Source organism: Macrobrachium rosenbergii, chromosome 52, assembly GCF_040412425.1.
Source record: "Macrobrachium rosenbergii isolate ZJJX-2024 chromosome 52, ASM4041242v1, whole genome shotgun sequence".
Taxonomy (NCBI): Eukaryota; Metazoa; Arthropoda; class Malacostraca; order Decapoda; family Palaemonidae; genus Macrobrachium; species Macrobrachium rosenbergii.
In genome coordinates, this window is record NC_089792.1 from 24,886,036 (window position 1) to 24,901,960 (window position 15,925).

The window sequence follows — 15,925 nt, forward strand, 5'->3', positions numbered from 1 at the left end:
AAAAACTTCAAGAACTGATTGTCAAATACCTATGAAGTGTTTGAGGCAATAGGAAGTCTGGAATATCAAATATGGTACACATAAATTTCCTTTTATTTCCTCTATTTACAGTAATCCCACAATTATCCAGGTGCCCACACTGTAGCACTGGAATCAGGTAATAAGTTTTCCATTTTTTCAACATAGCTAATTTTATCCATTATTACAAAACAACTGGGTTTGTCGGCTTTAGTAATGTGCAAACTTTTACCTTTCTTTGTTTCATGAACTGCATTTATTAACCTTTTTGGTAAATTCACTATTTTATTAGGTATTTGAAGTAAGCCGAAGAAAAGACCGTTAATTAAATTCATTGAAGGTGATACAATTGTGTTTTTCTTTTCCAGTTTGGATATCTCCAAGATGATGTGCACAAACTGGTTCAATAAAAGAGTGTGTCAATGACTGGCCCATCCTTACCTTACATGTATGGATTAATTAAAACACACAGATTTTCCTATTCAGTCCATTATCTGTTCAACCAGTTCTATTAGTTATAAACTTTCTAAATATCAAGTTAAATTACTATCACCTATTCTGGGTACTATTTCAAATTCCTATGTGCCAGACTTTCCCATATTGAATTATCCAGTAATGACAAATTAACCAGTTTTGATGAGACATCTTTATTTACTAAAATTCCTATTGATGACTTACTTCAATATTTATCACAACATTTGGACTTGTATAATCTAGAATTACCTACCAATGTTATTAATTTGATATCCCTTTGTATAAAACATTGTAAATTCACTTTCAATGGTGATTTTTAAGAACAAATATTTGTTATAGCTATGGGGAACCCTCTTTCACCACTTTTGTCTACTATTTACATGGAATTCTTTGAGTCTAGATTTATTCCAAGAAATCCATTCTCTAAGGTGTTTTGGGTTAGATATGGAGATGATTATTTTTGTATTGTAAAAGAAAATGTAAGTATTCCTGTTTCTCACAAACTATTAATATTCTTGTACCCTCCATAAAATTCACAACAGAATATGAAAAAAATAGTTGTATACCTTTTTGGATGTCTTAGTTATAGAAATAACACCAATTTTTGTTTTGTTTTGAAGTACAGGCAGTCCCTGGAAAAGTATGCTTGAAGGAGAAGCTAAGGGTTTTCATGTATTAGAACAAGCAAATCTCACAGAAAATAAAAAACAAATGGTATTAGCAGCTTGTGGTCAAGGAAAGTTGGAATATAGAACAGTGCCACAGATAATGAAAAGAAATTTGAGGGATTAGGGAATAAAGAGGAAGGGAATTGTGGGGGTCAGAAGTCCATGCAAATTCCAGGAGAGAACCCAAGATATCGGGGAAATGGAATCGAGGTAAAGGTGGAAGATATCCTACAAATAGAGAATGAAAAGTAACATTGTGTGCAATATGCAAATCGGAATGGCATTGGGCTAGGGATTGTCCTAGAATTTTCAAAATATGAAGAAAACAGAAATTGGACAAGAAGAAGAAAAAGTTTATATAGCAGAAGTTAGTAAAACAGAGGAAGAATCTTGGGAAGAGGTTGATGCAATTTTAGACACAGAATGTAAACAGACGGTTTGTGGGGAATTGTGGCTAGCACGCATTGTCGTGAGTTTGAGCCAGGAAGAGTTGAGGAGAATGAATGATACTAAGAAAGAGACTAATAGAGCATTTAATTTTGGTGTCATCATATAAGTCAAAAGGAGTAAAGGAAATACCAGTGATATTGAAAAACAAAAATTTTTATTTGACGACAAATTTTGCAGGGTGATGTACTGTGGTTAACAGGTAAGAAAAACATGAGTAAAATGGGTTGACTATAAATTTAAAAGAGAATTGCATTAAAACAGAAGTATTAGGGGAAATGAAGGTAAAGTTAAGAGAAGACAAACAGCCTCATTTAAGAATACCAATTTTGAGGAGGAAGGTACAAGAAGAATTGTTACTGGAGGGTTAGAAGGAAAGAGTCTAAGGGAGCTGAAAGGTGCAATGATGAAGTTACATCTACAATTTGGTCACCGAAGTGGAGATAAACTATGGAAGCTAACAGAAGAAGCACAGTGGAGTGAAGGTTTGAGAGAGAGAGAGAAAAAAGGAGGAAATAAAAAAGTTACTAACACACTTGACTGCAAGTTGTAAGGTATGTAAAAGATACAAAAGAAAACCAGCTAAACCAGCAGTAGGATTTTCTTGGAGTAAAACATTCAATGAAGTTGCAGCAATGGATGTGGGAGAGATCGAAGAGGGAAAGTTCTTGGTAGTTGGAGATATGGCAACAAGGTATTGTCAGAGTTTTTCGATAAAAGATAAGAAACCAGAAACTATTATAAAGGCACTTTTTGATGGGGTTTGCTATATTTGGAGTGCCTTCTAAAATATTATCAGACAACGGGGGAGAATTTCAAAATGAAAAAGTAAGGAGGATGGCAGAAAGATGGAATATTAAAGTATTGGCCACAGCATCTGAATCTCCATGGAACAATGGAATATGTGAAAAGACAGTAAGCATAATCAAAGAAAGTTTAAGAAAGATGAAAGATGATGAAGTGGATTGGTCCATAGCATTAAGATGGGTAGTGAGTGCTAGGAACTGCTTAATAAATAATGGTTTCTCCCATACCAATTAGTACTTGGAAAAAACCCTTATTTGCCAAATTTAATGGGAGAAGAGAGTTCAAGTCCCACAAGCAGAGAAAAGGTAAGGAAGAAAGTATAGTAAGGGATAAACTGAATGCAATGCATAAGGCCTGAGAAGTATTTATCAAAAATGAGTCTTGTAATAAAATAAGAATTGCTTTAAACAAAAACGTCTGAGAACATAAATTTGAAGAAGCGGTAGTGGGGGGTGAGGTATACTATAAGAGAGAAAATGAAAATGAATGGAGAGGACCTGCTCAGGTAGTGGGACTATCAGGTAAAATGGTAGTGGTTAAACATGGGGATTCTCTAAGAGAAGTAGCTAGAATACATGTTGCTAGGATTCAAAAAATATCACCAGAAAAGAAAAGATACCTAAAATAGATACAATACATACTATGAAGGATAAATCCTGTGCACCACAGGAAGAGAATGTAGATGGGCAGGAAGGAAAGGAGATGATAATGGGCTGGCGAAGGAATGAAGATATAGAAGAGGCTATAGAAAGAGATTTGTCAGAGGACTATATTAAGTCTTGCAGGAAAAAGATCAAGCAAATCTTGGGCTGATTAAGACAGTGTACAAGACTCACAGTCAGGTGACAAGGGATGGGTTAACTTAAAGAGATTATAGTCATGTATAAAAAAATTGAAGATGAAGAGGTTTTGCAAGGATTTGAAAATAGAAGTGTAACTGAAGCTAAAGAAAAAGAACTACAAAGTTGGAGAGAAAACATGGTATATGAGGTAAATGATGTTGGACAAAAAGCTATATCTACAAGATGGATAGTAACTGAAAAGGTAGAAGGGGGGGAAAAGGATATGTAAAACAAGATTGGTAGCTAGAGGTTTTGAAGAAGAAACAGCCAAATGGGAAAAAGACACTCCTATATGCAATGCCGAAATTTTAAAATTTTGTTTGACAGTAATACAATTGAAAGACTGGAATTGTTATACATTAGAAGTAAAACTGAATATTTACAAGATGATGAAATACAAAGAGATGTATATAAAACCACCTAGTGAAGATGGTTGGAGTGGATTATGGAAATTGAAGAAAACTGTTATGGGCTCAAGGATGCAGCAAAAGCATGGTACTGTAAGGTGGTAAATGTAGTGGAGGAGCTTAAAGGTGAGATTAGAACCTAATATATTTTTTTGGGAGAAAAGACAATAAATTGAATGGTATTTTATGTACACATGTAGATGATTTTTGCTATGGAGGAACTGAAGGATTTTTAAAGGAAACAATTGGGAAATTGAAAGGGAAATTGCAAGTAGGAGAAGTAGAAACTAAAAGTTTTAAGTATATTAGAGTAATAGTAGACGATAGGGAAAACAAAATTTGTTTTAATCAGTGGCAGTATATAAATTCTATAAGAGAACCAGAAGCTAGAAGATTTACAGGTAATAGAGTATTAGGACAAAAAGAATTAACAGAGTATAGATCAGTGGTAGGACAGTTGAATTGGATATCGCTACATACCATGCCAGAAATATCATATGATGTTAATGAATTAAGTAAAGCCTTTGAGGAAGGAACAACTCAAGATATGAAAAAACTGATCAAAATAGTGGAAAAACTAAGAACATGATGGGAAAAGTGATAATAAGTGAGTTAAAAGAAGAAAAGATTTATTGGGAAGCCTATGCAGATGCTTCATCTGGGAGTATAGAAGATGGTCATACACAACTGGCAACTGGGTTACATAATATCCTTGACAGATGTTAAGAGGAGAAGTCCCATATGGTGGAAATCCAGAAGATCCTGAAGAGTAGCAAAGTCCACCACTGAAGCAGAAGCTCTGAGTGTGAGGGAGGCCATAGAAGGATGGGTATATTTCAAAACATTTGTGGGAAGAGATAGTAGGAGGGAGAAAATCAGAAGCATTGGTTAATACTGATAGTAAAACACTAATGACTGCAACAAAATCAAGTACTGGAGTAAGCAGTAAGAGATTAAAAATTGATATTGGAGCAATAAGAGAAACAACAGTATCTGGAGAAATAACAGAGGTGAGATTGAATAAAAGGAAAAGATCAAATAGCTAATGTATTGACTAAAGCATTAGCTTCAGGGGAAAATATTACAAGTTAAAAAGATTGGAGAATAAGGGAGATAAGAGGGGTTGGAGGGGAGGGAGGAGATAAGTGTAATTATATATCAGTCTTTAAAGTCTAATCATTTTTATTTTATTTCTATTGTTCTGCATCAGTGAAACAGTATGGGCGTTATTCATTTATGAAATGTATGAGAAGCACTTTTAATTTTATAGATTGTTTTTATAAGAAAACATTCTTTGAAGTGAAACCGTTTGTGTTGTGACGTCATAGGACGCAAGATGGCGGCTGCAGGAAGGGGAAAAAAATGTAAATAATAGGTTGTGAACCAGCGATGTGTTTTGGTGTGGACTGGCAGAGAGAGCTCTCTGTGTTAGGTTGTCTGTTGTGGGTTGTAAGTCACTTTGTGTTTTTGTGGTCTTAACCCTTTCATATCTGTATAGTTATCACATCACTGAGGGTACATGAGTGTGTCTGGGATTACAGTGCAAAAAATAATTATTTCAAAATTCAGCAAAAATAGAAATTTTATGCCAACAACGTTCATTTTGCTGTCCTTTTTCTAATTGTTTATATTTTATGGTGGAATAGTCAGAATAAGAGTCCCAGCCCTCTAAATACGAAAAAATGTGTGTTATTTAAAAAAAAAAAAAAAAAAATTCTTTACTTTTTATATTTTTTGTTCGTAACCCAAAAACTATGATAGTCAGACGAATGAATTATTTTTAATGAGAAAGCCAATAAAATTCCTAAATATTGACATATAAAACAATGGAAAACGAATAAGTCCAGTTGGTGAAAAATTGATAGAAAAGGGAGAAACGGATTGCCCGGCCTATGGTGAGAATTATCGCTAGAAAAAGTTTTTGAAGAGCCCTATCTCGGTTATTTTTCATAGAAATTACTTTGTAAATATACGAAAAGTAGAGGAAAAGTTGAAGAATAAAGGGAAAGTCAAAAATGGCTTTGATACAGCAACAGTTTCATTTTGAATAAATTGATCGGGAAAAAAAAAAAAGTTACCGTTGTCAACATTATTGTTCAGTAGCTCAAAAAACTATAACAGGTAATTATTATTTTTTATGAAAAGCCAATAAAATTCCTAAATATTGAGATATAAAACAATGGAAAACGAATAAGTCCAGTTGGTGAAAAATCGATAGAAAGAGGGTGAGAAACAGAGCGCTCTGCATGGTGAAATTATCGCTAGAAAAAAGTTTTTATGAAGAGTCCTATCTCGGTTATTTTTCATAGAAATTACTTTGTAAATATACGAAAAAGTAGAGGAAAAGTTGAAGAATAAAGGGAAAGTCAAGAAAAATGGCTTTGTGTTTCATTTTGTTATAAATTGATCAAACGAAAAAAAAAGTTACCGTTGTCAACATTATTGTTCTTTGATAACAGTTAGGTTAATGAATTATTTTTCATGAAAAGCCAAGAATATTCTCTAAATATCAACATATAAAACAATGAAAAACGAATAAGTCCAGTTGGTGAAAAATTGATCAAAAGTGGGTAAGAAACAGAGCGCTGCCCGGCATACAGTGAGAATTATCACTAGACATTTTTTTGAAGAGCCTAGCTCAGATTTTTTTCATAGAAATTACTTTGTAAATATAAAAAATGTAGAGGAAAGGTTGAGGAATAAAGTGAGAGTCAAGAAAAATGGCTTTGGTAACAGCAACAGTTTCATTTTGGCGTTATGAGCTGTTCGAAAGCGAAAAAATGTTACCGTTGTCAACATTATCGTTAGTAGCTCAAAAGCTATAACAGTTAGGTGAATGAATTATTTTTTTATGAGGCAGCCAACAAAATTCTCTAAATATCGATATATATGATAATGAAAAATGAGATTCAGAGCCCTGCCTAAAATCCAGGCGTCTCTTATGTGATACACTAACGAATTTCCGCTAGTTTTACCGTAAAAACTGTCTGTTCTCGATTGGGTTGTATGTAAACAGCCACATGTGTTTTTGTGGTCTTGACAGAAGTGTGGCCTGCCAGGCCTGCGTGGATCAGCTGATGTCATTGTGAAATTTTACTCGCCATGGATTTGCATGCACAGTAGACAGAAAATAGAGGTGGAGTGTTTCATGTAATCCTACATTTTATAAAAAAAAAAATGTAAGATATTTTAGGACCAGCTGATTTTATTGTGAGAAATTTACTATGCTAGGGAATTGCGAAATAGGGACTGCTTGCCTGGCGTATCGATGCCTGAGTTACGGTCAAGGTATGCTTTAGCCTAACCAACTGTCCGAAAATAAAAAAATTTACCTACCACATGTAAGAAAAATGTGGCGTAAAATTGGTCAGAAAAGAAGGGGGGTAGGGGGTTATTGCGTAATATTACGTCAATTGGACAGGAATGGGTTAAGCTGGATTATACATGAAGAGGAACATGAACAGGTGGGTGGATTTCATGACTCTAGCATTTTGGACGAGTTAGGGTAGGAAAAGATTCAGAGGGCAGGTCTCCAACTCCCCTGATGGCTTGGGGACCAGAAACAGACGGTTGTACAGCTCTCTTCTTGAGAAGGAACGAGACTTCTGAGCCTCGTTGTACAGCTCTTTCTTGAGAAGGAACGAGACTTCTAAGCCTACTGAGTAAGCTGTCAAGGCGATGGGTGTCAAAACGAAGGGAGGATTCTCCCTGAACGGGATGGAGTATCCCTCTCTCAGAATCTTTAAAATCCACTGCTCTATGCCTTTGACTTTCCATTTCTCCCAAAAATGGAGAAGTCTGGCTCCCATAGGTACGGGGAGGACTGGGCCTTCACTTCCGAGAGGAAGGCTTGTGGACTTTTTCTGTAGGTCTGACACCATCTCTTGCACTATGGCCTGAGGAAAGAGATGATGGCAATCCAATGGTGAGAAAAGAAGAGCTGATTTCTGGGTGGCAGTGACCTCCTTGGTGGTGAATGAGCAACAAAGTTCCCTCTTCTTCAGAACCCCAAGAGAAAACAAAGCAGCCAGTTCAGCCATCTCTGATGGCTTTGTTGGCACATGAGAGGATACCAAGCCAGTCTGAAGAAAAGTCCACAGCTAGGTCACAACAGTCCTCGATCTTTTTTGTGAGTGCTCCTATTATCCAATCTCAGAAACTTAAAACTTTGAAGACTCTAAAAATGTTATACACTAGATGATCAAGCTCTGTTGATGAGAGCATGATTTTTGCCGATGAGAGAGCCGATCTGCAAGACGAATAAATAAGGCCAGAGAAGTCCCCATGGGAGAAGGCAGTAACTCCCAAAGAAGGAGCTTCTCCGGTGGAGTAAGAGAGGTACCTCCAACGTGAAAATTGAGGGGAGGAGAACAGAACAGAAGACCACCTTACCTTGCTCCCTCTTCTCTGAGAGCCACATTCCAATCTCACTTAAGACTTTCCTTGAAGAGGAGGAGAGAACCATCTTGGGAAGCATGGAACCCTCTTCAGGCTGGTTCCTCATCATGAAAGTAGATGCCAGAGAAGCTGGGGCAGCTGGAGTGAAGAAATTCAGAAAGCTGGCCAAAAGATATTTGAGGAGAGCTGTGTATGCTGTGGGAGAAGGTTCTTGGTTGAGAACTTCATTATCCGAAAGAAGGAGACAAGTCAAGATCTTTGCTAAGCAGGAGCCTTCTGTAAAAGGCTAAAAATGTCATCGAGCTGGCGCTAGATGGGCGTTAGTGAAGGATCCTGTGCTGTGAGTGCTGGAGAACCTGAAGCAGACTGCTGAGGAGGTGGCGCTGGGCGCTTGGAAGCTGGCACTGAGCGCTTGGGAGAAGCAGTTGGGCACTTAGAAGATGACAACGGGCACCTACTGTAGCTAGACAGGCACTTTGGCAGCAAATACTGACGCTCTTCTGCTGGACGCTCTGGTGAAAAGCGTTCCGGACTGTCCCAGTGGCTACATGAAGGCTGGAGGCTATGCTCAGGTTCCCTGAACCACTTACAGGGAAGTGGAGTAGAGCGATCAGCAACGGCTACGTGACTCTTTAAAGGTCGAGACTCATCAGGAAAGCGCCATGGGGCTCCTCTTGTCCGGACTGAAATCCGAAGTACTACAGGATAACTGATGCACATCCTTTACCTGGACGCCTTCCAGCGGCTGTCTGCCAAAGCCTGGGACCGGACAACAGGCTCGACTGAGGGGGTGCCTACCCGTGGGCAAACCCCACCGACCTCCCTTGGATTTCCAGTATGCCTCCTCCTAGGTTTAGGGGTCTGATAGGGACTTTTGTCTAGGAGCGTTGGCAGGACGAGTGGGCACCTCCTCCACACTGACACCTTTCTTACTCACTTTGTCCATCAGGACTCTCACATATGCCCCTAATTGGGCCATAGTGCTCACAATTAGACCAAATTTCTGGTCAAATCTGGCATTGAGACTGGCAATGGTGTTGGGTTGGAAGCAACAGCACGAAGGCTACCAAAAGTAAGAACACTTCACCAACATGAAGAACAATACAACCATACGGTGACAGAAATTCCAAATAATGCTGCTCATACAACTGAAGTTCAGTCGGTAACTGGCAGAAACGAATTGAGCTCTTCAGCTGTGTAGTACCTATTCTTCCCTGCTAGTCACCTACACTAAAACAATAGAAGCACTACCAAACATTTCAAAATTTAAGCTGCCGTGCGAGTTGAAACTATGAAAAATTTTTTCACACAAAACGATATACTTGTATCTTCCAACCAGCCCCATGAGACCTGCTACCCCAAATTCAGTCTTCAAGAAAAGTGAGGTAATTGGCTGATACATCATCCCTGATGATCCACAATGAGATCACTCAGTAAGTATTCTTCTGACACACACGACTGCTGAACCTGGGAACTTTATAGAAATGCAATTAGGGCATATATATGAATAATGAGTTTGTTTGGAAAACCTTTCTTTTGGAAAAATTTCTTTTACTGTCCTATCTACAAGGATGAAGCTGACAAAATTGTAAAACTACAAGAAATTGTGAAGGCAAGCACCCAGAAAAAGACCTTCTCTATCCACAACCTGGTCATATGTCTAGGTCCACATATGCTGTGAACTTTATGAAAGCTTCATCACCTTAGTAATGTTGTTCCTTTTCCTTCCTTGTACTCTAGCGTATATCTAAATAAATTCCTACTTGGTCTTTTAATCTAATCCTATGTTGTACTTTCTCTACTTCTGCTTTTATAAAGTATATTCTTATTTTTTCTTTGCTCCCCTCATTTTCTCAACATACAAAATTTTTCATAAATACATTCAGAATACAACACAACTAACCTCCTTGCATAGCCAGAGTTACTGGACAGTCTTTATGTTGTAAGAGCATAGACTTCAGGACAGCAACCTCAGAACGTAGTGATGAAACTTCTGTTTGAAGTTTCAAGTTATGAGCTCCAAGTTCATCATACTTGAGAGAAAGATTTTCAATCCACTTTTTCTTTTTTTCTCGACATCTAATTGCTGCAGCCCTGTGTAGAATATATTGATTAATTTAGTTAGCAACTAAAGTAACAGCTTATCTTATCAACCTAAGATTACCATTTTCATATAGCAGCTGGGCCACACCTTAAGAGCACTAATTTTATGCATAAGCCTTCATTACATTTCAACTGCCCTTGAAAACATAAAAGGTTTTAAAATAATTTTTCATAATTAGTAGATCCCAGCTTCTCATTCCAAATTCCTTATCCCTCCACTTTTCTTATACAGCTGACTTCCATTTCTGCTCTGCCTCCATCTAGTATTTTATTATTTCTACAGTCATCCTTTTTTTTTTAGCAGCATTAGATACACAGACCCCCTTGAATATCTGTTTTCTTTGAATGCACACAACAGTTAACATAACCTATCAGAGCTGGGCTGTAAGTGCACCCTATATTTTTTACAGGCTAATAATGTTTATAAATACTGAAAAATCATGAACATATTTTTCAAGTAAACACCTGTAAAGTAACCTTTCAACATCAGGCCAAATGACCATTAAACACTCAAATAATTATGCATCAGCTGTAAATAACTGTACACTACAGGTAGATCTAACAAGTACAGTCCTGCACAAAGCCCTGCATTTTTTATTATGTTGTTTCACACATTAAATATATGTACACGATATAAAACACTAAAAATAACCTGTCAGCTACATAAAAATAATTGGGATTCTCTCATGCTGTATACTTGATTTTATGTATTTACAAGAATCTGCAATGGTCTTCATCTCATCTTAGTGTCCTAGCATGGCAGGAACTCGGAGCAGTGGTTACATACTTCACAGGTAAGAATAAATGATGGTTATGATAAGAATTAATGAATGCCTAACCCAAAATGAACCAAGATGATAAAAAGGATGATAATGACGCACTGCAAATGCAGGGTTCTAAATTAAATAACAAAATGAAGGCAAGAAACACACCCAGATCCAATCTCTTCCTTTCCCAACTCACAAATTAACACCAAAAGAAATAAGAAATGCACTGTAATGATCTGCACATATGATATGCATATTCATTTATGCAAACATCAATTCATTTACATTAACAAGTGATACACTGGCATTTTTTCAACTTAGACATATTTTTTATTTATCAGATAAATATGAGTCTGAAAAATGAAAATATTTCATAATTGACATAATAATCTGGTAAGTGTTCTAAACACTGACTGCTGAAACTACCATGAATGACACTTGCCTTGTAAGTTAGCTTCTTTGTTTCCAGGATAGCTGAACCATCATGCCCCTTCCGGTGCCTTTCTCCCACTCACTTGAACTTTAACGTATGTTTGTCTGCCTTGTAAAAAAGCCAGCATTCCAAAGCAAAATGTGACTTTTATGTCTCTAGTAATTTGCTGCATAGCTCCCAGGCTGACCTTGTCTAGAGCAGGTGTGTTTTTGTTGTTTTCACTGTGTATCATTGTTTCTTTTACAAGATTAATCTATACTCAAACTATTACCAAGTTTGTTATTAATAATGAATATCATGCTTATGTATTTGTATTTAGATTCATTTTTGTATTTGTAATCCTTATAAAGAGAATCTTCTGGTAAGTTAGGAAAATTTGTTGACTATACATCCTTACAAACTTTGTTTTTTTCTTTACAAATGAATTTATAACACGTAAATGTCATTAATATAAATGCTGCTATATTTACATACAAGGAATGCATTCCTTAATACAGAAAATGCACCTTATAAAACACATGCAAAAGTTACAATGTAAAATTGATTGACATCCTTTTAATCCAGACTGACTCTTAGATTAATATTTCAATGTTAAGTGAAAAGTTTATGTATTAAATTAATATTTCAATAAGTGAAAAGTTTATGTATTAAATGCAGTAATGCCAGGCCTATTTTTGTATATGTACTATTTTGCTGTTGATTTTTATGTATTTGCCATTTTAGACAATACTGTATCTTTTCAAGGTTACACTTGTTGGGTGGAGGAGGTAAGGTGAAATATTCTGAGCTTCATTGATCTATGCCATTCAAACAACAAAACAGCTGTACTTTATCCTTTTTAAGTTTTCCAACAAACATGAAGATCTGTCCTTTTTAAGCTTTCCAAATGAACATGAAGACCTGGATGAAATGTTTAGTAGATTTTTACTGTGCATTCAGTATATCAAAATGCAGGACAAAATGGCATACACTAAGTATAAAATCAGTAAAAAACACATATACACACATTTACAAAGCATACATTACTTTTTTCATATTTTATTATCCTATTTATAATGATACACTCATCAATGGATTCAACAGCTTGCAAGACCCTCCTCAACTCTTACAATGAAAAAATGCCACATCATAAGAGAGGGAAGAAAGAATGAGATGGACTTTCACATGATTGCTAACACCAGTTCAGGGGTATAGTATAGTAAATACCATCAGGTCTTGGGTCTTCGTTACCTAACAAAATTTTGTTATTTATCAGGCAGCCAGACCCCTGAACTGTTCATTAAGTTGAGGCACCAGTGTAGTTGATATGACAATTTCTGTAATATTACTGTATATACTTTGATAGAGTATATCACAATATGTATGTACAGTACTTTAAAATGATCAACAAAAGTCCATCAATAGACATGGAAAATATAAGTATTTTATAACAGTCAAATAAAATGCATCACAACATTGGACTACAATTCACACACACTTATCATAAGTGATAATTAATATAATCTTTTACCATATGTGGTAAAAGATTATATAAATACCATATATGGTACTAAGATATGTAACACATCACTACAAACTTTAAAACCAGTAACAGAAAATAAGGATGAACTTTTAGGATAAATTACGTAATATTTTATCACTAACATACATACTGCTTGTATATACAGTACAGTGTTTAATCAAACATATTTCTGGGTCGGGGTCCCGTGTCAGCCGGTGAAATAATCCATTCAGCACTTATTTCTAGGTAATTCCGTTGCTAGATACCAGAGAAAAGCTAAATGTAAAGCTGGGGTTACTAACCCCAGAGCGAGCTCAAGAAATGGAGTCGTATATGGTAAAGGTGAGATTGTCACAATCACGGGACCCTGCCCTATAAAGATTCCCAATGTCAAAAGTCCCAACGAGAGGTGCCGATACAAGCCCATGCACTACTCACGGACTGTACACAAGGCAACACTAGCCGCATTCCATTTTAGCACGCGATTTCGTTCACACTTAATTTTGTTGTGATCCTTATTTTGTGCTCTATTTTGGATTTTTATGGCATCCTCGCAGTTCTTCTTCAATTACTTGAGTACCAGTGTTTTATTGTTTTTAGGCGATTGAGGCTCCTTATTTTCCTTTAGTTTAATAATTAAAGGGATTTATAACGCCTGTCTCGATCTCCTCTCACGGCGTCTCTTGACCTCTCTTGGTCTTGGGTGCGGCATGTTTGTTTTGTGTTATTTATTAGTATCCCTTTTTATTTGGGATATTTTACCAATTAATGATTCCTAACTTTAGTGGGTTTGATTAATTTTATGTTTGTTCTGTACCCTTTACTACGAGAAGTGCTGTTTAGCGTTTAGGCTACGAGCTACCCCCTCGGGCCCATCCGCTTTTTATCATGGCTTCATTACGAGAGTGATGTTTAACGTTTAGGCTACGAGCTACCCCCTCGGGCCCATTCGCTTTATCATGGCTTCATTACGAGTGTGATGTTTAGCGTTTAGGCTCTGAACTAACCCCTCGGGCCCATTCGCTTTTTATCGTGGCTTCATTACGAGAAGTGCTGTTGAGCGTTTAGGCTTACGAGCTACCCCCTCGAGCCCATTAAACTTATTATCATGGCCTCATTATGCCTTAATTTTGTCCCTCACTTCTCTTAGCCTTTGGGGATCTTATTTTCATTGGTACTGTTACGGTTTTTACTTTGTTTTTATAATTTTGTTTATTTTGTGAATTTTGTGTTCCCTTCCGTTTTAGACTCAATTCTCTAAGCTTATGGGAACATGATTTTCATTGGTACATTTAAGTTTTGACCTTGTGCTCGGATGCTTTTGAATTTTGTTAATTTTGGGTACTTTCATTTAACTGGAGGTCGGCCATTTCCCTTCACGTTCATGTCGTGTTGGGCCTGCCTATCCTCCTACATGTACCTTATAGAAAATTTTTGTTTTATTATGCATTATTTGAGTTATTGGTTAGCCTTTACCCCTCTCCTAGGCTTCCTTCCTTTGCACTGCCTCAGTTAGGTTAGCCTAGGGGTTGGCTATAACACTTTTTCCCTTCGAGGAAAAATCGTTAAGGGAGGGACGATCTCGATCTGTACGTGAGTTTCATGTCTGTGATCTCATTCTGTACATATGTGTTTTATGTCTGGTGCTTCCCTTTGTTAGGTTTTGGCTTGGATATATTACCTCGTCCACCCTCTCCCTGTTTCGGCTTTTCACTTAGGCTAATGTTCCTAATAAGTTAAGCTGGAATTAGCGAGGGTTTACCTCGTAGCCTATCCTAGTTCAATCCTTCTTTGGGTTGCTTACCAATGGTGACCGGGAGTGCTCTCCCCACTCCTGTTCACACTTCTTTTACCGACTACATATATATTATTTTGTGGTATCGAGAATCCCCTTCTCTCCCTTTTATCCTTTGCTCTCTCTCTCCCCTTGGTTTGTTTTCAAGGTTTGTTAACTTTCCAAGGCTTGAGAGCAATTTATCCTTATTTTATGCTGTAGCCTACATCCCCTCCCTCTGCATTGATTGGTTGTCCCTCGGTGTGTCTGACCTCATCGGTTGGCACTCCACCTGGACCTGGAGGTGACCGGGAGTACTCTCCCCACTCCTGTTCACACTCTTTTACCTTTCTTTGCTCTCCTGGCCGTAGAGGTTTTTGCCCTTCCTCTCCTTTTCTCTCGCTCTTGTCGTGCAACACAGCTCACATAGCGAGGGGATCTATGAGAATCTCTGGGCGCCCGGGGAGTGCTGTCCCACCCCTGGTCGCTACTTTGGGTTACCAACCTCCTGGCCTATACTTCCCCCTTCCTTTTACGTCGACTGTTTCCCTTCGTGGTGCTTCCTACATGTTCGCACCTCACTGTTGGGATCTCATACGAGGCCAGTTAGCGTTTTCCACCTAACTGTCTTCTGTTTTATTTACTTTCAGCGTTCCCCCTCCATTTTGCTACTACCTGTTGGTGTTTCGTTATCTTGTTGGGCGCTCTCCTTGCTTACTGCTCCGGCGATTTTAGTGTTTAGCGGTCGGCATTTATTCCCCTACCGCTATCACCGTTCAGGATATCCTCCTCCGGGGTTTTCCTCTCTTGGCTCTGAGTGCGCCCACTTCCGAACAGTTCATAACCTTCCCACTTTGTTTCCGTCACATATGGTTCAAACATGATCGCTTCGGAATGTTCCGTTGACTCTGTTTTTATGTCTATGAGTTTTGTCCTGTTAGCCCGGTTTTCTCCGGGAGTTTTCCTGGTCTGACTAGGCTAAGTCGCTGCTACGGTACTCTGCTCCGGCATCCGTTCCAGCATGCCCATTTCTCATACGTTTTCAGCTGGTTTTGTCGAGTGCAAGAATGCTCCGCTATCCTGCAACAAGCCAGCGACCACGGAGTCTATAGTTCCCATTCCGGTGCGCAGTCTGTTTGGGAGAATTTATAGTTTGGCACGGAAGGTTATGAAGTACGCTATGCTCTCCCGAGCAGACTTCTTGATGAACCCGTGGGTTTTATATATACCTGTCGGTTTCGTCTCCGCCAAACTCTGCCTCATGTGACTTATTCTTGGCTCGGAAG

General features: G+C 37.8%; 1 protein-coding gene across 9 annotated transcripts in view; it reads right to left on the minus strand.

Moving 5' to 3' along the window:
- LOC136833759 (cyclic AMP-dependent transcription factor ATF-7-like) overlaps positions 1 to 15,925 on the minus strand; it is a 178,838-nt gene that overhangs the window by 24,061 nt on the left and 138,852 nt on the right. For all 9 annotated transcript variants that reach the window (XM_067095983.1, XM_067095984.1, XM_067095986.1 and 6 more), the window contains one exon: positions 9,965 to 10,155. In XM_067095983.1, the coding sequence (XP_066952084.1) occupies positions 9,965 to 10,155 (191 nt within the window). The remainder of the gene's footprint in view (positions 1 to 9,964; positions 10,156 to 15,925) is intronic.